The 25,655-nt window shown below is 43.7% G+C and overlaps 1 protein-coding gene across 8 annotated transcripts in view; it reads right to left on the reverse strand.

Moving 5' to 3' along the window:
- KMT2C (lysine methyltransferase 2C) overlaps positions 1-25,655 on the reverse strand; it is a 979,844-nt gene that overhangs the window by 44,462 nt on the left and 909,727 nt on the right. For 7 of the 8 annotated variants that reach the window (XM_029588443.1, XM_029588442.1, XM_029588446.1 and 4 more), the window contains 4 exons: positions 23,401-24,523; positions 18,374-18,510; positions 2,523-2,665; positions 2,086-2,254 (listed from right to left, as the gene is read on the reverse strand). In XM_029588443.1, the coding sequence (XP_029444303.1) occupies positions 2,086-2,254; positions 2,523-2,665; positions 18,374-18,510; positions 23,401-24,523 (1,572 nt within the window). The remainder of the gene's footprint in view (positions 1-2,085; positions 2,255-2,522; positions 2,666-18,373; positions 18,511-23,400; positions 24,524-25,655) is intronic. The other variant, XM_029588444.1, reaches the window with a different exon arrangement.

The raw sequence follows: 25,655 nt of genomic DNA on the forward strand, positions 1-25,655 counted from the left end.
GACTTTGATGACTTATTTATGAAAATATGTCTAAACAAATATGTGTCAAAAGCTAAAACTGTGGTAAGCCCGGTAAACTGAGCTGCATGGTAAAATTTCACATCTTTAGCTCATTTGCATGTTTCACATTTGGGTGCCAAAGATGGCTCTTTTTAACATAGTGTATTCACACATGCAAATAATGTTTGTCTTTGAGACTAATTCTGACCAAAGCAAGGCTGGGTCCAAGACGAAACAGGATGACATCTGTAGCAAAAAAGGTGCTCTTTCAAAAGACATTAGAAAGAAAAAAATTAAAAACTACCCAGTAGAGATTTTTGCACCCAAAAATGGTGAAAATTTGCATAAAAAGTGACATGTCTTTATATAAATATATCTTTGCTTCTAGTTAATTGCAAAGCCTCCTAGTGCAATCTTAGATGTACGTCATGGGCCATGACTACTGATCCAGTTATGGCCTGAATTGAAGTATACATCAGGAGCAGTGAGGAGTCAAAGTAGATCTTACATTTCTTTTGTAAAATTTTTCATGTAGTTTGCTAACCCATAAAAAGGATAGAAAGCTCATGTTAGGTTCCACAAAATTAGGTTCCACAAAATTTCAGACCCCTAACAGGGGCTGTTTGGCTGCAGGGCCAGGACAAAGTGGTCGTTTTGTTGTGCGGAGTACAGTATTCTAAGAGTGACCTTCATTCAGCTGCCTCTAGCTCTTGAACCAATAGAAATTCAGCCAAAAATGTTTGCATAGTGTTATTTGAGGCCTTAGCAAACATTCACAAAAGTTTTATTCAATTTGAAGGAGTTCGAGCATGGATGATTTTCTAAATTGGTCCACTTGACATAAGAATGTCCCATATGGAAAAGGGTACAATGAGTGGTGATCAAATTTGCAGATGACACAAAATTGTTGTTAAATCACAAGCAGATTGTAATAAGTTGCAGGAGGACCTTAAGGGACTGGGCATCCAAATGGCTGATGAAATTTAATGTGGACAAATGCAAAGTGATATATATGGGGAAACAACCCATACTGTAGCTATGCAATGTTAAGTTCCATATTAGGAATTACCACCCTGGAAAAGGATCTGGGCATCATTGTGAACAATACTTTGAAATCTTCAGCTTGGTGTGCAGCAGCAGTCAAAAAAGAAAACAGAATGTTAGGACTTAATAGGAAAGGAATGGAGAATAAAACGGAGAATGCCATAATACCTTTGTATTGCTCCAAGGTGAGACTGCACTTAAGAGTACTGTGTGCAATTCTGGTCACGTCTCAAAAAAGATACGGTTGAACTGGAAACGATACAGAGAAGGGCGACTAAAATGATAAAGAAGATGGAGTGGCTTCCCTATGAAGAAAGGTTAAAGAGGATAGAGCTGTTCAGTTTGGAGAACAGATGGCTGAGATGGGATATGATAGATATCTATAAAATCAAATCATGAGTGGAACAGAATGGGTAAATGTGAATCTGTTATTTACTCTTTCAAAAAATACAAAAACTAGGAGACGCTCAATGAAGTCAGTAAGTAGCAAATTTAAGACAAATAAGAGAAAATTCTTTTTTACTCAATGCACAATTAAGCCGCGGAATCCGTTGCCGGAAGATGTGATCAATGCAGTTAGTACAGCTGGGTTTAATAAAAGGTTTGGACAAGTTCCTGGAGGAGAATTCTATAAATTTTTATTAACCAGATAGACTTGGAGAAAGCCACTACTTATCCCTGGGCATTAGCAGCATGGGATCTATCTACTGTCTGGCATCCTGCCCAGTACTTATGACCTGGATTGGCCAACTATTGGAAACAGGATACTGATTCAGTATGGAAATTCTTATGTTCGTAACATACAATACAATAAAATTATCATAATTAAGACAGTATAATTAACAAATAATACCATCCCCCCAACTTATACCAACCTTACTCTCTCACAGAGGCGCTGGAAGTTAAAAAAATGCCCTCACTCAATACAATACACAATATAAAAATACACACTTTTAGTTGCACATTTCCATTTGGAGCTCCTGGTAGACTCTCCCTTATTCAACATAACAACACATTGTACGAGTATACACATGATCTGACCTGAATACGAGAGCGAGCCAAATATACACTGGATTTCCATTCTGTCTTCATTTTACGATACTGGGAGGACTTGGAATGGACAAACTGTTTACTGTAAGGTGCGTTCAGCTCTCCTGTTACTGTGCTCTGAAAAGACTTTGATGTGCTGGTGCTGTTCAAGGTGTGGGGCCTACAGGATTTAGAATACAATAAAAACAAAACAAGGGAAACTGAAGTTGTCTCTGAACAAAGGACAACAGCAAAAATGACATTTTGCTTCTACACATAAAGCAACCTAGCATAGACAATACTGCTATTACTTTATAGGATTAAGCAACCACATACTCAGCCAAGGACGACAGGGTTTGTAAGCAGCAGACAAGAGCAGACTCCATCCCCCGGAACAAACTAAGAGCCTACAACCCTAGGCTGTACTATGTGAAATTAAAACAAAATACCTTAACACAAACCTCTTGACATGGGTACTCATTTTGGGCTCTGATCGGGAACAGCCTGTGGGGTTGATGGCAAGAGGAAGTTCCATCAAAGGATTTCGACCATATCTGAAATTGTAAGCCTCGCAAGCTTCAACCCCTGGAAGCTAAAGGAAATAAAGAAATGTGATATAAATAATTTTGAAAATTGATCCAAACCATATCTTGATTTGTAATGAAAAATACCATGGGTACTAAAAGCACTGCAAATAATTTTATACATTAGTTCACCTTTCCTGTATAACTGCTCCCAAAGGATGTGCTTTGAACGTTATATATGCTCACATCTATCAGTCTGCTTAAAATGACTCCCTCACAAGTAATGAAGTGTCATCACCATGACTGGTTTTCAGGATATCCATAATGAATATGCATGAAACATATTGGTATACAATGGATGCAGTGCATGCAAATCTATCTCATGCATATTACTGTATTTGAGGATATTCTGAAAATTAGACCTAGTTGTGATAACTCCAAGACCAGCGTTATATACCCCCGAGCTACAATATTCTGTACATGTACCTGTCAGGTACCCAGCTTTGCTCTGCTAAAAAACTTTTGTTGGGAGTTCCTTCAAAACCATTCATTTTCAAGACATGCACAACCATTTCTTTTCCATGGTTGGTCCTTCTCTCTGGAACTCAGTCCCTAGTAGTCAGAGAAGAATCAAACCTCCTGACTTTCAAAAAGGTGGTTAAAATGTTACCATTGTTCTCAGGCATTGTGGGCTTTTAATTTAGCTGAATTGGGCATTGGGTATTAACAGAAAGTTCTTATGGTCTTATCAAGCTGCTGCTATGTTTTAAATCACTTGATTTTGTGTTTTGATATTTTCAGTGTCTATCATCTTTTTACCTATGGATTATGTGTTTTTAATTTGTAATCCTCTTAGAACAAATTTTCTTAATTCAGCACAATAGGAGAACCTGGAAATAAATAATAAAAATATTTCTGACCTCAGCCAAAATTTTGCTGATAAAAACTATCAGGATTACATTTTGACAGATTTAATATCATGATTGCATATATGAGATAAGATGACAAACTACAATTAAAAAATTGTTCACGAGCTTAAAGCTGTAGGCCAGCACAGATAAAAGTAATACAATGTTGAGAATTTAAATGAAATCATAAATGTTAAATATTTCCACAAATACATTTTTTTTAAAAGCTACAATAATAGTGGTCTGCTGCTACAATAGTTTTCTCCAGGATTAATACAATTACCAAATACTACTCTATAATCTGCAGACTCTGTGCAATGAATTCTGATATGTTCGCACGCTAAGTAAAGGCCCATTTAGTAAGTGGAAATCTGATTGATGTTTGGGATATTAAACTGTGGTCAACAAGACCAGGTATTTAAGCTCATTCAAGCATGGATTAGCAATGACATTTTACGGTATCATCATTTTCACTTACTTGTAAACTCTTCTGTGTACAGTCCACAGGCATGCATAAGCAACGTTACTCTGCTTAGCTATCTGCTTAAACCAGAAGTACAGAAAAGGATTTCCTGGAGAGAACTTAACTGTACTTGCTAAACCCTACAAAACAGAACTAAAGCCCAAGGAAGTAGTCATTGCTAAAAATGTAGCCCATAAACACGAGAGTGGTGAAAATCTCACCATGGAAACTATATGCCAGCTTTTAGACCCTCTCATGTTTCCAGCCTTAAAGAAAGTGATCCATTAGGCAGGACTAGACAGTCGCCTAGGGTGGCATGAGTGGGCAAGGGTGCCATTTTTAAAATGTGAAAGAAGGGGTGGCGGCTGTTGCTAGCTTTGCATGGAGAGAGAGAGAACACTATAAGAGGAGAACTATAACTCTATATGTCTGCCACTGAAAGAGGGACACCTTCAACTCAGGGTGGGTTAGGGAGTGGCAGTGTTACATTGGTCTTCCTAGAGCGGTACAGACCCTTGCGGTACAAGTTGCATTAACTATCCCAGTGAGTAGTTGTACCGGTAGCTGTGAAAGGTCATTCAGTGCTTTAAGACAACTATATACCTGGCTGAGAAGCATCATGGGACAAACTAGACTACAGTACCTTGCAGTCTTTTTGATTGAAAAAAGTGTGCTGGAATCTGTGTCTTAGGATTCTGTTATTGACTACTTTGCTAACATACAAAACAGGCGACCTACATTGATGCTTTCAAAACAATTTAAAAGTGAACAGTTTATATTATGTGTTAAGTAGGATCCCCTTCTTCAGGATCCTCTCTATATTTGCAGGAGGGGCTACATTCAGTCAATATGAAATGTTGACAAACTCGCTGGAGACCTGAAAGCATGTTTTATATATTTTGCTTGCTCTGTTTATACAATAGCTTTGTTTTTCTTTACCTGTACCTTTACAGCGAAATGCCATAAACACTTAAAATAATTTAAAGACTGATGCCTAATGTAGAAGATCGTGCTTGGAAGAAGGAGGTAACTGTGATTCTTCAATGTATTTCTCAAAATCTTTTTGAGGAGTTGGGAGGGAGGTGGAAAGGCCTGTGGCCCATGCCCTGAATCTTTTAAATACTTAGGCATCACCCCTGCCTGGTTCAGAGTCCTCCTACCAGTAGTAAGTCAGCAGAGAGCTCCTCAGTCTCTCCTATGGCAGCCATGTCTCAGCAAATGTAAGAGCAGGCTCCTCCTACAACACTGGTATCAGCAAGTGGGTCTGGCCAGGGTGGCTCAAGGCAATCTGCTGCCTGAGGTGAAGGATGAAATCACCCCCCCCCCCCCCAATCTGCCTTGGCCCAGTGCAGGTGAAATCACCAAAGGCCAGGGCAAGGGGAAGGCAATGGAGGGTGAAGCAGAGTGGAGGAGTAGCCTAGTGGTTAGAGCAGTGGGCTATGGACCAGGAGACCAGGGTTCAAGTCCAGTTGTCACTCCTTGTGACCTTGGGCAAGTCACTTTACCCTCCATTGTCTCGGGTACAACCTTAGATTGTAAGCCCTCTGGGGATAGGGAAATACCTACAGTACCTGAATGTAATCCACTTTGAAGCGCTGAAAAAAAGTGCAAAAAGTGGAATATAAAATCTAAAAAAAAATAAATCTAAATAAAAAAAAAAGTGACTTGCCCAAGGTCACAAGGAATGGCAATTGCAGCCCACTGCTTTAACCACTCAGTTTTTGGGCCTGTTATATTTTTTTCTCAGTCTTCGGTGTCTACACTAGGGGGTGCCGGAGAAATGTTTAATGGGGCAGGGCAGCCTTTGGCTGCCTCATCTCCTGGGTTAGAAATAGAACTCCTCCATTCCCACCTGCCTGCCTCCCACCCTTCTCCAGGATCTGCCCCCTGGGGGTGTGAGAGGTTGGTGAATGGTGGGAGTCTGTGTGTGTGACACTAGGGTATTAGATGCCCTAGACAAACCTTGCAGCTTTTCACTCCCCCTTCCCACATAATTAAAACTTATGCATCCTTTTCTATTTTAAAGTGTATTAACTTCCCCAACCTAAAAAGGCAGATTTCATATGGAAAATAGACATTCAAAGTAGAATCTTCTGAAGTAAAAATATCACTTACAGCAACACACACACACACTGCAAAAAACACACTTTCAATAATAATAGTTTAATAGACTTTATAAACTACTTTTCTCATCGTAATCAAGGTGGTTTACTGGATCCCATATGGCATTAGGCCTATGGTAAAGTGCACTGGGTGTGGACTTGGCCCACAGAAAGTCAGGAATAAACTGACCTACAATTCCAATATAGTAAGCCTTCCATATCATAACTGCCAGCACTCAACCTATGAAAAAGCCATACTGCAAATATTAGGAAACTATTAGGAAAACAGATTAAAGCCAGGTTGTTGTAAATCCCTACACAGAAACTGCATGCCAGCAGAATACCTAAAGCCTCAGTCTCACAAGCAGAACACAGACAGACTCTCAACAAATACAGAACAAAGAGATCATAAAATATAAACTGAAATGTGCAGACAAAAACTGAACTGGAAATCACAAGAAGCCAAACTCTGTAAGCAATGCAAACACAATCAAGAAATATAAAACATTAAACAAACCAATAAAAAGAATGTCAAATCTGCTGATAAATTCAGCCAATTAAAAACACATATAAAAATGTTTAAAATATGACCAAATACTAATAAAATATTTTAAAACAGCAGATACATCATATCCAATAATTAAAACTAACAAGGATAAAAAAAAATCTCCCACTCTCCATACCTGGGAATTTTAGATTTCCAGTCCTCCTGAGATTGTCGTAGATTAGAGGAGGTGGCACAAACTTTAACACACACACATATATATATACAGGTACTCTTACACATGCACACACATGTGCGCAGGTACTCTCCCCCCAGACACACACACACAAAAACCCTCTCATATACACACATACACATACACCATCCCCATCACCCTCTCATATACACACACCCTTACCCACCCACCCTCTCATATAAACACACCACCTCCACCACCCACTCATACACACCCACACCCCTTCATCCTCTTATACACACACCACCCTCCCCCACTCTCTCATAAACACACACACACCACCCACTCATACACACCCATACCCCCTCACCCTCTCATAAAACACACATACCTCCAACACACATACATATACCTACCCACACCCCTACCCACCCTCTCATATATACACTCATCCTCTCATGCATGCACGCACGCACATTCATACAGACACACACCCTCTCATACAGAGACCATCCACATCCATCCTCCCTTTCATCCACACACCCCTTTCATACATGCACAAACCCACTCATACACACTCAGACATCCACCCACCCTCTCATACACTCATCCACTCTTTCACATACACACACAGCCATACATACCTCCACCCTCTTATATACATACACTCCCCCTCATATACACACTCACAAAGTCTCTCTCACACACAGGCATTCACTCTCACAGGGCATGTCTCTTTCATACACATATTTTCGACCTTTTCTTTGACTGCACAGCAAGGGCTCTTCTTTCGCCAGCTGCAGGGGAAACGCTGGCGGCATCATAGACCCTTTCCTGTCGTCAGCTGCAGGGAAAACGCTGGCAGTACCGCAGTGACTCTTCTTTGGCCGGCGGGGAGTGGGAATCCCGCCAGCACATCACAATTCTGCGCTGCCGCGGGACGCCGAGTCCTTTCTTTTACTGGCAGGGAGTGGAAACCCCGTCAGCACATCACAATTCTGCGCTGCTGCGGGACACCAGGACCTTTCTTTCACAGGCAGGGAGTGGAAACCCCGTCAGCACATCACAATTCTGTGCTGCTGTGGGACGCCGAGGCCTTTCTTTTACAGTCAGGGAGTGGAAACCCCGTCAGCACATCACAATTCTGCGCTGCCGCGGGACGCCGAGGCCTTTCTTTTACAGTCAGGGAGTGGAAACCCCGTCAGCACATCACAATTCTGCACTGCCGCGGGACGCCGGGGCCTTTCTTTCACAGGCAGGGAGTGGAAACCCCGTCAGCACATCACAATTCTGCGCTGCCGCGGGACACCAGGGCCTTTCTTTTACAGGCAGGGAGTGGAAACTCCGTCAGCACATCACAATTCTGCGGTGCCGCAGGACACCAGGACCTTTCTTTCACAGGCAGGGAGTGGAAACCCCGTCAGCACATCACAATTCTGCGCTGCCACGGGACGCCCGGGCCTTTCTTTCACAGGCAGGGAGTGGAAACCCCGTCAGCACATCACAATTCTGCGCTGCCGCGGGACACCGGGGCCTTTCTTTCACAGGCAGGGAGTGGAAACCCCATCAGCACATCACAATTCTGCGCTGCCGCGGGACGCCGGGGCCTTTCTTTTACAGGCAGGGAGTGGAAACCCCGTCAGCACATCACAATTCTGCGCTGCCGCGGGACGCCGGGGCCTTTCTTTCACAGGCAGGGAGTGGAAACCCCGTCAGCACATCACAATTCTGCGCTGCCGCGGGACGCCGGGGCCTTTCTTTTACAGTCAGGGAGTGGAAACACATCACAATTTTGCGCTGCCGCAGGACGCCGGGGCCTTTCTTTCACAGGCAGGGAGTGGAAACCCCGTCAGCACATCACAATTCTGCGCTGCCGCGGGACGCCGGGGCCTTTCTTTTACAGGCAGGGAGTGGAAACCCCGTCAGCACATCACAATTCTGCGCTGCCGTGGGACGCCGGGGCCTTTCTTTTACAGGCAGGGAGTGGAAACCCTGTCACCACATCACAATTCTGCGCTGCCGCGGGACGCTGGGGCCTTTCTTTCACAGGCAGGGAGTGGAAACCCCGAAAGCACATCACAATTCTGCGCTGCCACGGGACGCCCGGGCCTTTCTTTCACAGGCAGGGAGTGGAAACCCCGTCAGCACATCACAATTCTGCGCTGCCGCGGGACGCCGGGGCCTTTCTTTCACAGGCAGGGAGTGGAAACCCCATCAGCACATCACAATTCTGCGCTGCCGTGGGACGCCGGGGCCTTTCTTTTACAGTCAGGGAGTGGAAACCCCGTCAGCACATCACAATTTTGCGCTGCCGCAGGACGCCGGGGCCTTTCTTTCACAGGCAGGGAGTGGAAACCCCGTCAGCACATCACAATTCTGCGCTGCCGCGGGACGCCGGGGCCTTTCTTTTACAGGCAGGGAGTGGAAACCCCGTCAGCACATCACAATTCTGCGCTGCTGCGGGACGCAGAGGCCTTTCTTTCACAGGCAGGGAGTGGAAACCCCGTCAGCACATCACAATTCTGCGCTGCCGCGGGACGCCGGGGCCTTTCTTTTACAGGCAGGGAGTGGAAACCCTGTCACCACATCACAATTCTGCGCTGCCGCGGGACGCTGGGGCCTTTCTTTCACAGGCAGGGAGTGGAAACCCCGTCAGCATATCACAATTCTGCGCTGCCGCGGGATGCCGAGGCCTTTCTTTCACAGGCAGGGAGTGGAAACCCCGTCAGCACATCACAATTCTGCGCTGCCGCGGGACACCAGGGCCTTTCTTTTACAGGCAGGGAGTGGAAACCCCGTCAGCACATCACAATTCTGTGCTGCTGCGGGACGCCGAGGCCTTTCTTTTACAGTCAGGGAGTGGAAACCCCGTCAGCACATCACAATTCTGCGCTGCCGCGGGACGCCGAGGCCTTTCTTTTACAGTCAGGGAGTGGAAACCCCGTCAGCACATCACAATTCTGCGCTGCCGCGGGACGCCGAGGCCTTTCTTTTACAGTCAGGGAGTGGAAACCCCGTCAGCACATCACAATTCTGCACTGCCGCGGGACGCCGGGGCCTTTCTTTCACAGGCAGGGAGTGGAAACCCCGTCAGCACATCACAATTCTGCGCTGCCGCGGGACACCAGGGCCTTTCTTTTACAGGCAGGGAGTGGAAACTCCGTCAGCACATCACAATTCTGCGGTGCCGCAGGACACCAGGACCTTTCTTTCACAGGCAGGGAGTGGAAACCCCGTCAACACATCACAATTCTGCGCTGCCACGGGACGCACGGGCCTTTCTTTCACAGGCAGGGAGTGGAAACCCCGTCAGCACATCACAATTCTGCGCTGCCGCGGGACGCCAGGGCCTTTCTTTCACAGGCAGGGAGTGGAAACCCCATCAGCACATCACAATTCTGCGCTGCCGCGGGACACCAGGACCTTTCTTTCACAGGCAGGGAGTGGAAACCCCGTCAGCACATCACAATTCTGCGCTGCCGCGGGATGCCGGGGCCTTTCTTTCACAGGCAGGGAGTGGAAACCCCGTCAGCACATCACAATTCTGCGCTGCCGCGGGACGCCGGGGCCTTTCTTTTACAGGCAGGGAGTGGAAACCCCGTCAGCACATCACAATTCTGCGCTGCCGCGGGACGCCGGGGCCTTTCTTTCACAGGCAGGGAGTGGAAACCCCGTCAGCACATCACAATTCTGCGCTGCCGCGGGACGCCGGGGCCTTTCTTTTACAGTCAGGGAGTGGAAACACATCACAATTTTGCGCTGCCGCAGGACGCCGGGGCCTTTCTTTCACAGGCAGGGAGTGGAAACCCCGTCAGCACATCACAATTCTGCGCTGCTGCGGGACGCCGGGGCCTTTCTTTTACAGGCAGGGAGTGGAAACCCCGTCAGCACATCACAATTCTGCGCTGCCGTGGGACGCCGGGGCCTTTCTTTTACAGGCAGGGAGTGGAAACCCTGTCACCACATCACAATTCTGCGCTGCCGCGGGACGCTGGGGCCTTTCTTTCACAGGCAGGGAGTGGAAACCCCGTCAGCATATCACAATTCTGCGCTGCCGCGGGATGCCGAGGCCTTTCTTTCACAGGCAGGGAGTGGAAACCCCGTCAGCACATCACAATTCTGCGCTGCCGCGGGACACCAGGGCCTTTCTTTTACAGGCAGGGAGTGGAAACCCCGTCAGCACATCACAATTCTGCGCTGCTGCGGGACACCAGGACCTTTCTTTCACAGGCAGGGAGTGGAAACCCCGTCAGCACATCACAATTCTGTGCTGCTGCGGGACGCCGAGGCCTTTCTTTTACAGTCAGGGAGTGGAAACCCCGTCAGCACATCACAATTCTGCGCTGCCGCGGGACGCCGAGGCCTTTCTTTTACAGTCAGGGAGTGGAAACCCCATCAGCACATCACAATTCTGCGCTGCCGCGGGACGCCGAGGCCTTTCTTTTACAGTCAGGGAGTGGAAACCCCGTCAGCACATCACAATTCTGCACTGCCGCGGGACGCCGGGGCCTTTCTTTCACAGGCAGGGAGTGGAAACCCCGTCAGCACATCACAATTCTGCGCTGCCGCGGGACACCAGGGCCTTTCTTTTACAGGCAGGGAGTGGAAACTCCGTCAGCACATCACAATTCTGCGGTGCCGCAGGACACCAGGACCTTTCTTTCACAGGCAGGGAGTGGAAACCCCGTCAACACATCACAATTCTGCGCTGCCACGGGACGCCCGGGCCTTTCTTTCACAGGCAGGGAGTGGAAACCCCGTCAGCACATCACAATTCTGCGCTGCCGCGGGACGCCGGGGCCTTTCTTTCACAGGCAGGGAGTGGAAACCCCATCAGCACATCACAATTCTGCGCTGCCGCGGGACACCAGGACCTTTCTTTCACAGGCAGGGAGTGGAAACCCCGTCAGCACATCACAATTCTGCGCTGCCGCGGGACGCCGGGGCCTTTCTTTCACAGGCAGGGAGTGGAAACCCCGTCAGCACATCACAATTCTGCGCTGCCGCGGGACGCCGGGGCCTTTCTTTTACAGGCAGGGAGTGGAAACCCCGTCAGCACATCACAATTCTGCGCTGCCGCGGGATGCCGGGGCCTTTCTTTCACAGGCAGGGAGTGGAAACCCCGTCAGCACATCACAATTCTGCGCTGCCGCGGGACGCCGGGGCCTTTCTTTTACAGTCAGGGAGTGGAAACACATCACAATTTTGCGCTGCCGCAGGACGCCGGGGCCTCTCTTTTACAGGCAGGGAGTGGAAACCCCGTCAGCACATCACAATTCTGCGCTGCCGTGGGACGCCGGGGCCTTTCTTTTACAGGCAGGGAGTGGAAACCCTGTCACCACATCACAATTCTGCGCTGCCGCGGGACGCCGGGGCCTTTCTTTCACAGGCAGGGAGTGGAAACCCCGTCAGCATATCACAATTCTGCGCTGCCGCGGGACGCCGAGGCCTTTCTTTCACAGGCAGGGAGTGGAAACCCCGTCAGCACATCACAATTCTGCGCTGCCGCGGGACGCCGGGGCCTTTCTTTCACAGGCAGGGAGTGGAAACCCCGAAAGCACATCACAATTCTGCGCTTGCCACGGGACGCCCGGGCCTTTCTTTCACAGGCAGGGAGTGGAAACCCCGTCAGCACATCACAATTCTGCGCTGCCGCGGGACGCCGGGGCCTTTCTTTCACAGGCAGGGAGTGGAAACCCCATCAGCACATCACAATTCTGCGCTGCCGCGGGACGCCGGGGCCTTTCTTTTACAGTCAGGGAGTGGAAACCCCGTCAGCACATCACAATTTTGCGCTGCCGCAGGACGCCGGGGCCTTTCTTTCACAGGCAGGGAGTGGAAACCCCGTCAGCACATCACAATTCTGCGCTGCCGCGGGACGCCGGGGCCTTTCTTTTACAGGCAGGGAGTGGAAACCCCGTCAGCACATCACAATTCTGCGCTGCTGCGGGACGCAGAGGCCTTTCTTTCACAGGCAGGGAGTGGAAACCCCGTCAGCACATCACAATTCTGCGCTGCCGTGGGACGCCGGGGCCTTTCTTTTACAGGCAGGGAGTGGAAACCCTGTCAGCACATCACAATTCTGCGCTGCTGCAGGATGCCGGGGCCTTTCTTTTCAGGCAGGGAGTGGAAACCCCGTCAGCACATCACAATTCTGCGCTGCTGCGGGACGCCGAGGCCTTTCTTTCACAGGCAGGGAGTGGAAACCCCATCAGCACATCACAATTCTGGGCTGCGGGACGACACATATGAATCCATTATGATGGACCAGCTTTTTCTACATACATTTGCAGGAGAAGGGAGAAATTGATATGGTGCATGCTCCTCCATTACTGCTTCTCCCAACACTCAGAGTAAGTCATATCCAGAGCTCAGTGTACTCTCTCCCCATATTACTGTCTGAGAATGGGACAGAGCTAGGAGGACTCAAAGGAGAAGCTCAGGACATGGAAGATGCGTGCTGCACAAAGCAAAACTCAGCTACCTGTACCCTGAATGCTGCCCATTAATTACTTCACTTCAGGGCAGAAGAGGCGGCATTCGTGATTACACATGTTCTCGGATAGGAGCTCCTACATGTTTTTTTTTTTTTTTTTAAATTTTTTATTTCTCAATTTTCATTATTTTTCACATACAGAAAATTAATTACAATAAGTATTAACAACAGACAAGAAATTAACTTCCTAATACCAATAAACAAGTACATCTTTTCTGTTTTTAACTTCATAAAGTAAAGAAAAGATCCAGTAAAACTCTGGAACATACAATGCAAAAAGTGGAAAAGGAATAAGAATTAACGAGAGAATATCAGCACCTTTTTCCTATTGGCTCTGAACAACTTGGGTTATACTGGTTTCAACTTTACAGTTATCCAAAAAGCTTCTTAATTGCGTAGGTTCAAAGAAAATGTAACTATTGTCTTTAATTTTCAACATACACTTACAGGGATACCTTATCTTTATCTGAGCTCCTAAAGATCTTGCCTCCTCACACATCCCGAGAAACAATTTCCGTCGGGATTGAGTAGCCTTCGTTATGTCAGGGTATACCCACACTTTTTGACCATAATATATCTTATTTCTGTTACGAAAAAAGGATCTTAGAATCAAATCTCTATCAGAAGAGAAAACGAAGGAAACTAATAATGTTCCCCGTTGGTCCACCTGTTCCTCTACTGAGGTTTCTAAAAAAGTGGTTAAATCAAGACCAATATTCTGAGCCTGCCCTGATGATGATGATGCTATATTCATTGGATTTCTTGATATAGGGGAAAAATAAATCCTGGCTATTGGGGGAATAGCTTCAGATGGCAACATAAGTATATCCCTTGCATATTTTTTAAATTGCTCTATCGGCGAAATTAATTTAATAGATGGAAAATTTAATATTCTGAGATTTACATATCTCATACTATTCTCAACATTTTCAATTTTCCTAGTGGTAATAACATCTGATTGAATCAATTTTACTTGTGTTTCCTGTATCTTTGTAATTTGTGTATTCATTTCTTTAATTTGTACTTCATGTAATTTTACCATTGGTTCCATTATGTGGATTGTTTTTTGAGAAGCATTTATTGCTAGAGTTAAAGAGGAAATAGAATTTTCTAAGGTAACCAGGGCACTCCAGATTGATTCTAACGTAATTTCATTAGGCTTGGATATTTTCTGCATTGTGATACCAGTAATTTCCCTATGTTCTTGACAGGCTTCCGAAACCAAATTTGTTCCACCTGCCAAGTCCACTCCCCTCTCCTGAGTAGTGGATTTCAAATTTGGAACTGGTACAATAAGTTCTCTAAGCGTTACATTCACTTCTCCCCTTTTACTCTCCATTACTCGAGTAGATGATGTTACCGAATCCTCCATAGTAGTCTCCTTTCCCACCTCTGCTGCCGTCGATTCACCAGCAATTTGCCTTAGATCTCTAGCATGGTCCTGGGGATTACTTTGGGATGGAGGGGAGGGTGTTTCTGGGCCACCCGGGCTCAGAGATGTCAATTCGTCCATGAGGGGTAGGCTATGTTCCCGTCCTATTCCCTCAGCGGACCTTATTCCCGGGGATGATGCTGTCACCGGCGAAAAGAACCCTTCTATCAAAGGTTGGGAGGGTATAGGAGTAGAGGATGCAGAGGAATCTACCCGTACTCTACCCTTCCTCTTCGTATGCGGCATTACTTAGAAGGAACTTAAAGTCAGAAAGGCTTACCCTTCGTCGGTCTCTCCTTATACTTAATTCCTGGATCTTTTCGTGGAGGCAGAGGGGAAGATCAAACTTTGTAAAGAAGAAATGCAAAAAGTCCAACAAAGCCGCGCGCCCGGCTTGGGGCGTCGCGCCGGCGTCTGCTTCGCGCCGCAGAAGGGCCTGGTTTTAAAGCCCTTACCAGGCCCTGATTGATGACATCACAGGAGGCGCGGCAGAACCCCGTCGGGGCCAGAAAGTCACTCCTTTCCCCCGGAAACAGCTGCGGGTGTAATTGGCGTTTCTCTCCTCTCTCCTCCACCTCAAACAGGTGAGCAGGCAGGCCGGTTTTAAAGCCCTTACCAGGCCCTGATTGATGACATCACAGGAGGCGCGGCAGAACCCCGTCGGGGCCAGAAAGTCACTCCTTTCCCCCGGAAACAGCTGCGGGTGTAATTGGCGTTTCTCTCCTCTCTCCTCCACCTCAAACAGGTGAGCAGGCAGGCCGGTTTTTAAAGCCCTTACCAGGCCCTGATTGATGACATCACAGGAGGCGCGGCAGAACCCCGTCGGGGCCAGAAAGTCACTCCTTTCCCCCGGAAACAGCTGCGGGTGTAATTGGCGTTTCTCTCCTCTCTCCTCCACCTCAAACAGGTGAGCAGGCAGGCCGGTTTTAAAGCCCTTACCAGGCCCTGATTGATGACATCACAGGAGGCGCGGCAGAACCCCGTCGGGGCCAGAAAGTCACTCCTTTCCCCCGGAAACAGCTGCGGGTGTAATTGGCGTTTCTCTCCTCTCTCCTCCACCGCTCCTACATGTTTAAGATACCACCACTGGTGTCTATTGTTGCTGCAAGATGTTGAGAGTAGAGCCCAGATGGTGGCCTGATCTAAGCATCAGACAGTGATTACTTTTCTGTGGCATACCTGGATCAGGTCTGAAGACATAGTGGTTAGGAAACACTACATCAAGGATGACCCCAGCACTAAACCCCTTCCTTGACACCAGAGGTGCCTTGCTAGGCATCTCACTCAGCAGAGAACAACCCTGTGCTTCCTGCAGTCCCTTCCCATTTCAGGCTGGGTGCAGCAAATGGGAGAGGAAGGAATGAGACTGAAGCAGACAAATTCAGATAATTGTACTGGTGTGACAATTTTTACATGTGATGCCAAAGTGATACATAAAGAGGATAAAGCAAAAGGTATTATAATAACTAACCAGTAACTAACTGTAAAATAAAATTGCAGAAGGACAAGAACAATTTAAATGTTCTGATGTTGGTCCATATTGTCCCTGGTCAGATCATGTTTCTGGACTGGTGACAAGGTACTTATTTTGCTGCCATTTCTCCTTTTTTCCCCCTCTGTCCCCTTTCCTAGGATGCCTGCTGAGAGCAGGAGGGAAGAGAACAGCACCCAGAGATTTCCCAGGTATCTTCAGAGTCCTCCCCATGCTAAGGAATGATGATCCCAGGTCTGCAGGGGAAGGGGTAGAGTTTCTCTCTCTCAGTCTCTGCTGTAGTGGTTGTAAGAAATAGACACCAGCAGAGTCGGACAGCTTGCAAACTCCCCCTCTCAACCTCTGCTCTCTCCTCCCCTGTCCCTACTCTTGATCAGCTTAGGTTCAAATAAGCTAATTTTCTCTAGCCCTGGACACAAATCTCTGATTTGTGGTGCACTGTAAGCATTAGGGTGAATTTTAAGAGTTATCCGCATAAAAATTAGCATATATGCACATAAAAAGCCTGTATTCACATAATCGTTATTTAAAAAAAAAAATCAAAAGTACACTTATACTTTACATTTCGTGCTCACATATACTCATGTAAAAAAGGGGTGATATGGGGTGTTGGGGGGGGGGGGCCAACAGTCGCACATAAATTGCTATTTTAAAATACATTTATATGTGTATATTTCGAAACGTATGCGTGTAATTTTTTATCTGCTAATTATCTAGCATAATTGTTATTAGACTTGCTTACTGTGTACCACTGGATGGGTGGAGTACCAGAAGGGTCTTAATATGCATATTTTAAAATAGGCTAATTTACACGCATAATTCAGGTTTTATGGAAGTAAGTCCTACTTTATTTTCACATGTAAAATATATGACTGTACATTTTTTAAATATGTAGGAAAAGTATGCATGTTCAATGCATTGAAATACTCACTTTCAATGCATTGCATATATTTGCGTGTAAGCATACATACATGTGTATCATATATGCATGGGTTATAAAATACTATCGTAGATTTTTGTGTGGCTATATACATGCATATATGCCACCCATGTAGTCATTTGAAAGTTATTCTCCTTGTTTTTAAGTTGATGGTACCTGTGCACTAATAACCCTATGCCCATGTAATATTTATTTATTTATTTAGAAGAGTTTATATACCGAGGTATATCACTATTTTCTTTAGTTTCACTTACATTTCAATTAAAATGGTTGAGCATACATTAAGAAAAGATAAGATTTATATTTTCTCTTCAAAGCATTTTTATAAATTCAAGGTTATTTAATAATTACCATATCGTATATTTTAGAGAGTGAATTCTGATGTATTTTCTGGTTATGAAAGCCAAGAGGCTAAATCCAGGGTATTATCTGAAATCCTAGATAGTGAAAGTTTTAAAAGCATTCCCTTATATAAAACAGTGTTCTACCTGCATCAATGGGCTTTTTAAAAATTGCTTGCCCAACATGCAGGTAAATGTATGCATATATATCCTATTGGGCACAAGTTAATCCGGACTGAGGGAAGGCATTCTCTGGGTGGAGGAGGGGAGGGGTTTGTACTTACATGCATACTTTTGGATTATCAGAAGTATGTGTAAATTATCACAGAAAATTTGTGTGGCTGTTTTAGCAGAGTAATTGTAGGTGGGTTATTTGGTGGGATAATTTTCAAAGTGGACATATATATGTAAGTCTGCTTAGAAAACTGGTGTAACATACATAAAGTTAGAAATTAACTCTTAAATACAAACTGTGCTGTGTATTAGCATTACTATGAAAATACAGTAAATAACCATGTACAGATGGTACCTTCGGTGCATTAAATGTATAAAATGCAACATTATACAGAAATTAATCTGTAAGACAGAATGCAAACTCCCTGAGCTCAGTTCATTAATGCAGAGGTCATTAACCTTCTACTTTCAGTGTGCCAGTCAGGATACAGATTCATATTCTAATATTTTCATTTCATCTTAATATTTTAGTTTTAATTTAATTTTATTCTGTGATTTTTACAAACATTCTAACGTGTACAATGGTCCTTCTAGGAGTCTGAAAAAGTGACATGCAGCTTCCACACCTGAGATTATACAGTACACCAGCATAAAATCTTCTTAGACATTAAATAAGGAAAGGAGTTTTTGATACACAATAGCTAAGAAGATGTATAGCATAGCAAGATAAATATAGTGCAATACTCACTGATTCAGCTATTCTTACAACAGCAGAGACTGTCAAGCCAAACAAGTCTTCCCCTTTCAGATACACCGGAAAAAGCTTCAGTAATTCAGAGTCTTTCCTAATGCTTGCCACAGGCTCTAAGATTTTATCCCAAACACCTATATTGTCAGATGGGGAAGAGTTGCAAAGTGATTTTAGATAGGAGTAAGACATTTATTTATCAATTCATAACCCTCTGTCATGGCACCACATTTATATAGTGCACACATTTACTCATATACAACATTGCACAAGGTAAGTTAAATGGTTACAATGACCCTTTCTCCAAGTCTATGTTTGAACAAAGATTAAGGGGACTATTTAATGAAGTACAATACCGATATTAGAGTGGTTCTGTTATACCCTTTGACGATGGTTGTTTGTATTTGTACTTTGCTGCATGTATTTCGGGTCAGCATGGTAATGTTATTTCTATGTGTTATCCACTCAATAAAAATTGTTATTTAAAAAAAATAAAAATAAAATAGCAACACAAATATTTGCGTCATTGTTAATGCAAAGCTCCCTTCTGCATCCCCTGAGTAACATGCTTAAGATCAGTGAATTTTGAATAGTATATGGAAAGTTTTGCATTTAAGGACCCTTTAAAACCTCAAGCATTGCTTCCTCTGTATTTACCTTATTTTATTTTTAAGAGCTTAGGATTCTGCTCCCACTAGGTGCTTGTTTCTGGCTACTTAATTCCCATTAGCTGTCATGCATTCCAAGCTTCCTAATGGCAAACCATACCAAAAGAAAAAAATGTGTTCCTTTATTTAAAAATAAAAGTTGTTGTTACTTTCATTGAGGCTGTGATCTCTAACTAAATAAGAATGTGAAATACATTACGAGGTGAGGGTAGAGAGTTGCTAGAACGTCCCCACTGATTTATATCTCACTTGGAGGCCGATGCAATAACATTTCTTAGCGCACGCAAGGGGGGGTGCCATGCAATAAACAAATTAGGGGGTCGCGCTAGCGCGACCCCGCGGTTCCCGGTGGTCTGCTGGTTATGAATACCGATGCCGATAAACACGGCATCGGTTTTCATAACTGCAGTCAGCCAATTATGAAAACCAATGCTGAGCATATCAGCGTCAGTCTTCAAAGCGGCTGGCAGAGGTTTTTTTTCTTTCTTTTTTTTTTTAACTTAAAGAAAAAAATATAGAAAAGCAGTTTTTTCTGCTTTTCTGTACTTTTTTTCAGTGCACTCAACTATCAACGCCTGCTCCATTTACACGTGATGAGCGTTCACTCATTCACTCTGCATCGGACGCGATGTATTGCATCGGCCCCTTGATTCCATTAAGTCAGTGTTCATGCTCATGTTATGTGATTACCTTAAGTCATTGTATATGTCATGCTATAATATGTATGTTATGTTGTAAAACCATTGTGATCTCTATTTGGAAAGATGGTATATAAAATAACTAAATAATAATAAATAAATAAGGTTCTGTGCATTAACACTATCCTATACTGCCAGCACTAATGTAATTTGAAACATAATTAACAATGTGAATTAAAATATTTAGAGCAAAAAAAAAACAAACCCATTCAATTTTAATTTCAAATACTAAATTATGGCATGTAGGTTCTTAAATTCAATCCAGTAAGTCAGTTCAAGTTGAAGAACTGTGTGACTTGGTTTGAGAGTGCTAGCCTCATACATTCAAGATCATTGCTATGTAATCCTAGAGTTACTTCTAGAGCTATAATGCACAAGAACCATTTCCACATTTGTGTAGTTGGATAATAAATCTGCAAATTGTTGTATTAAGTGAATTTGAGACTCAGCACATTAAAACTAACAGGGATACAAAATAACTGTTTTTGCTCTGGCAGTTTCCTCCCGCGCCTTTGGTTTTTCACTACAATCTAAAGTGACCTCTACTCTATGGTGACATGAGCCTTTATTTACAAGTGTATGGGATTTTCCCTCTATTTTTAACCCTCTTCCCCCTCCCTTCTAGGCTACCCGTCACAATGATAGCTGCTGTAGCTTTGTCCATAACCCAGAGTCTAGTTACTAGATTTTGTTGTTGTGCAATGGCAAGGATTTCTTTCAGGATACAGTTGTATCATAGGTTTATATACCCCTGGCAGAATTTTTAAGATGTATAGCATTTTAATAAAACATGAGTGATCAAACAAAACACTTGTCCTATTTTTAATGTGTTTCAAATTAAACTATGATAGCACTACTATTAAACAAACCTTAGCAATAAAGGAAATAATAAAATGGTCCTGTTCAAAAGTTGCATACCCTTGAATATTTGGGTTGATAATATACATTCAAGTCGACACACACAGGTTGAGATGGCAATGAAGAGTAGATATCCACTCCTGTGCCTTGTTTGATTGTAATTAGTGTCTGTGTATAAATAGTCATTGAGTTTCTTAGCTCTTGAGAAACCCTTATGCATTTCATCCAGGGCTGAATTGACTTTGGTGGTTAATGAAGCATGGGGAAAACAAAAGAACTGTCAAACGATCTGTGAGTAAATGTAGTTCAACTTTATAAATCAGGAAAAGGATATAAAAAAAATTTGAATATTTGAAAATACCAATCAGTATTGTTCAAACTCTGATCAAGAAAAATTATGGGTTCATTAATACCAAGATAGGTATACCAAGAAAGACTTCAGACAGAACTGCAAGGAAACTTTTTCAGGATACAAAGAAAAACCCAAAGCAACTTCTACTGAAACAAAGTGGGTGTGGGTGTTTCAGCATGCACAATAAGGAGATACTGGAACAAAAATGGGCTAAATGGTACAGTTGCCAGAAAAAAGTCACTGCTGTACCAACACCATAAAACAGTCCACTTAGAGCACCTAGAGAAGCCTCACAACTACTGTAAAAAATATAATTTGGAGAGAAGAGACCAAAATTGAACTTTATGGTCATAACCATAAATGCTATGTTTGGAGAGGAGTCAACAAAGCCCATGAAGAGAAGCACACCATCCCTACCGTGAAGCATTGAGGTTGATCTTTGCTGTTTCGGGGCTGTGAGCTATAGCAGCACAGGGAATTTAGTCAAAATTGATAGCAGGATGAATGCATCTTATCAGAAAATACTGAAGGAGAATTTGCATTCATCAGCCAGGAAGCTGCGCATGGGGTGAACTTGGATTTTCCAACATGACAATGATCTGAAACATAAGGCCAAGTCGACCCTTTAGTGGCTGCAGCAGAAGACAGTGAAGGTTCTGGTGGCCATCAGAGTCTCCTGACCTCAACAACACCGAGCCACTTTGGGGAGAACTCAAACTTGCAGTTCATTCTAGACAAGCAAAGAATTAACAGGATGTGGAATCTTTTTGCCAAGAGGAATGGGCAGCGTTATCATATGAGAAAGTAAAGGGCCTCATTAACAGCTATCACAAAAGACCGAAAGCCATCATTGATGCAAAAGGGGGCAATATACGATATTAAGAACTAAAGGTAGGCAAACCTTTGAACAGGTCCATTTTATTATTTCCTTTATTGCTAAGGTTTAATTATTGTGCTATTCTGCGATGCATTATAGCTTAATTTGAAAAACATTAAACAGATGTATTTTGTCTGTTCACTCATGTTTTCTTAAAAGACTCACATCTTACAAATTCTGCCAGGGGTATGTAAACATGAGCACAACTATAGCTAGTTTATACAAATCAGGTTAAAACTTTGACCAAATATTTGCAAATATAACCTCTGAATATTCATAGGGGAAATCCTGAAAACAAGACCTACTTGTAGCACTTAAGGATCATAGCACACTATCGCTAGCTAAATCCCAGCATTTTTAAATTTCTTTTTAAATTGGTACTAATACTGAAAAACAATCCAACTAAAAATAAAGTAAAATCAAACTAAAACTAATCTACATTTCACAAAATTTAGAACAAAACTAAACTCTGAATAAGCTCAATAACGGCAAAATGAAAAGCAAGGGGAAGAGAAGGGACGGTCAAAGAGTGAAAGAACTGAGGCCTGGATTCACTAATGCCGCAAGGCTTAGTGAATCCCGGCGCTAACAGGGGGCGGTCCTGCGCTAGCCGGCAGCGATCGCACCGCCGCGGTATGATCGCTGCCGGCATTGCGCCAAATAACTACACCATAAAAGGTGTAGTTATTAGGCACGAAATAGGCAGCGAAAAGGCTCCTTACCTTTTCGCTGTCGGCACCATCTTTGCGGAGTCGGCCCCTGTGACACCCAGACTCCTCCTCTTCTGGGGCCGACTCCGCCCTGATGTAGCTAGTGCAGGCCTACGCTAAGCTTTCTAGCTATCGCACGCTTGCGCTGGTAGCACAAGCATGCGATAGCCTTAGAAAATAAGGCCCTGAGTTTGCAGAAAGATTTAGCATTCCTGACACAAAAATGGTAACTTTAAGAGGTCGATAATTTTTGGAATTTGACATTAAACAAGTTTATACAAATTATCCCATAAAGAGGGTAATTTTAATACAGCCCATACTGGCCAAAGTCTGCAGGTACTTTTGTTTTGCAGACTTTATCAGAAATTTTCAATGTGGATTTATGCACATCAATCTAATTTGAAAATTCACTGGTGTGCACAGAACCAGTATTGACAAAGGTTACATCTGCTCTGGAGCCAGTGTAATCCTGTGCTTGTATATTTACCCACATACATTTGAAAATCAAATGTGTTCCTAAATTATGTCCCTGCCCCAAAGTCATCCCCTATTATGACTCTGTGTTGTGCGCAAATATATGTGCAAAAATCGCTTGTGTGTATACTTTTATTCACAAAACCATTCAGGGAGTTTTTAAGGGCCATTTACTTGCATAGAACCAGGGTTTATGCAGGTAAATCCTTTTAAAAATTACCTTCCAAAAAGGCAAAATGTATTCAGACTATGGGGCTTGAAGAAAAAACTGTCAGATGTTTACATAACATTAAACAAAGACCACATTAAAAAAAAATATCCATTCAGAAAATAATATTCACAGTATAAGAAAAAATCTCTAGTAAGAACAACATTTTGCATTGTCAGTACCTTTAGGTGTTGCATCACAGAGAACCAGATCTTCATGACCCTGCTCAATAACTCTGATCACAAATACTGGAACATTATCCTTTTCTTCAATGGAACAAAGATATCGACAGCGTTTGTTGGCATAGCGCATACTCCAGTACAACCGACTGGCTTCATAACCAACTGGAAAGAGAGCTGTTGAAGAATGAAAAGCTTGCATCTGTTGTGGCAGAAGCTGGCCAATGGTGTGGAAAATGAGGCTTCCTACTCGAAAAGTATGATCACGTTCTCCACGTTGCACTATGCTGGCAATCTGTCGTACCTCATCACGCTGAACGTAAACCCTCCGAAAGACTGCAAAATAAGTGAGTTCTTGCTCATGAGCTCCCTTTGGCTTGTGCATGGGGCAAAGCATGGTTTTGTCTTTAAAGAACATACATTGTGCTTTAATGGCGCAGGTAAAGTGGTAAATATTGGTGCATCTCAACCTGTGGCAACCGCTGGTGGCACCCATTTTGTGACAAAACACACATTTCATTTGCAGTCCTCTTCGTAATGCTAGTTCCACATTTATTAAGGCACCAGCTTGTGTCTCGTAGACTTCAGTAGACCAAAGCGCACAATTCAAATGGACCCAAAGATCTAGATCAAGATTAAGAAGCCTTGCTGATCCATCTGTTAGTCCATCACCTTCTTCATGACAGAAGCAACACTTTCTATAATCTTTTGGTATGGGGTCAGGTTTCAGAGATGTGCCCAGTTTTTTGAGAAATTCATCTATTTCATCTTCACACTGAGGTTTAAATGTTCCCTTAGGAATCACAATCTGAATGCTCCATTTTTTCCACTTCATCCCTTTCCATTTCTTATTTAAAGGACGAGAGTCATCAGGATTACTGTGAACTGCTCTTAACCTGGGCTTTAATTTCACTGTTACCTTTAGTTCATCTGGCTTTGATTCCACTTTGGTTGCTTCAAAAGAAGCAGGGGGAAAATTGATAGGTGGGGATGTAGGTGAGGAAACCTTTTCTTGTAGATGAGGAAGGCAATGTACATCTAACATGGAGGTGTTGTTGCTGTACTGGTGGAATGCTTTTGGTGGTGTTTCTTTTAAAGGCGACTGTGGTAAGAGAGGAATAACTTCCTACAAAACAAACAGTAAGGTTCAATTAGAACACACAGGCACATATTTATAAAAGTGTTACATTAGTACTATTTGCAACTCTAAACACCTTGCTGGGTAGATTGGATGCACCATTTTGGTCTTTAACTACTGTCATTTACTATGTTATGTTTACTGATTTTATATTTCAATGCATTATTTCTATAAATCTCTTTTCTTGCATCCATGTAATATAAACAGCATCTCCATCTACTATATATCCTTGATAATTTGAGTTTAAGAAATGATAAAAATGAATACCTATAAGTTACCATAAGATATAGCTATAATAACTGTTGTTTGCATCAATGTATCCAGACAGAATTAACAGTAGTCCTTTTTTAATCCAAAGTTCATTATAAGCTTTGTGCAGAAAGTCAAACTCCTGGTGCCAAGATATCAATCAAGCAAAAATATAAATCATTTAAATATGCTTTTGGTAACTTGTGCCTTATAAAGCAGAAGACAGAATCACTTCAAGCACCCAAGTGCTCAAATAGAGCCAATTAAAAACTAGACTGTTTTATTTCTATGACACAATATAAATAGCAAGGATGTTCCACAAACTTATAGTCATAACTGTGCTCTGCAAAGAACTTCAATCCAACTTTTCTCTCCATACAGGAATATTGCAGACTGATTAAATAATTGTCTTGACTGGCTGGTGGCCAAACAGAGGATCTGGGTTTCATTCTTGGGTCAGGTATTTTGTTCCTAAGGTTGGTCAAGACTGGAGATGCTGCAGAAGCAGCACTCACAATTACTGGGAGTGTGGGAGTCCCAATCATCACACAATGAAAACAACTAGTGGTTGGAGTTAGGGCCCATGGTTGCAGAGTTCTGGAAGGAGACCTGGTGTGTAGTCCCAGCTGAGGATTGTTGGCTTGGCTAAGTAAGTTGGGAAGACAATATAAAATAGAGGGCAAAACCTCTGGCTAGTTTTGAATGAAGGCTCATGGGTACTGTGGCTCAAGATGCCAGTTCCGTTTGAGCTGGAAGTCTAAAGGAGCAGGAGGAAACTTCCAGGACAAAACAAAACAAAGGATCGTATGTCAAAGCTTTCTGGAAAATGAAACTAGCTTGCAGAAGCAGGATTAAAGTAACAGAAAGCTGT

This window comes from Rhinatrema bivittatum, chromosome 2, assembly GCF_901001135.1.
Source record: "Rhinatrema bivittatum chromosome 2, aRhiBiv1.1, whole genome shotgun sequence".
Taxonomy (NCBI): Eukaryota; Metazoa; Chordata; class Amphibia; order Gymnophiona; family Rhinatrematidae; genus Rhinatrema; species Rhinatrema bivittatum.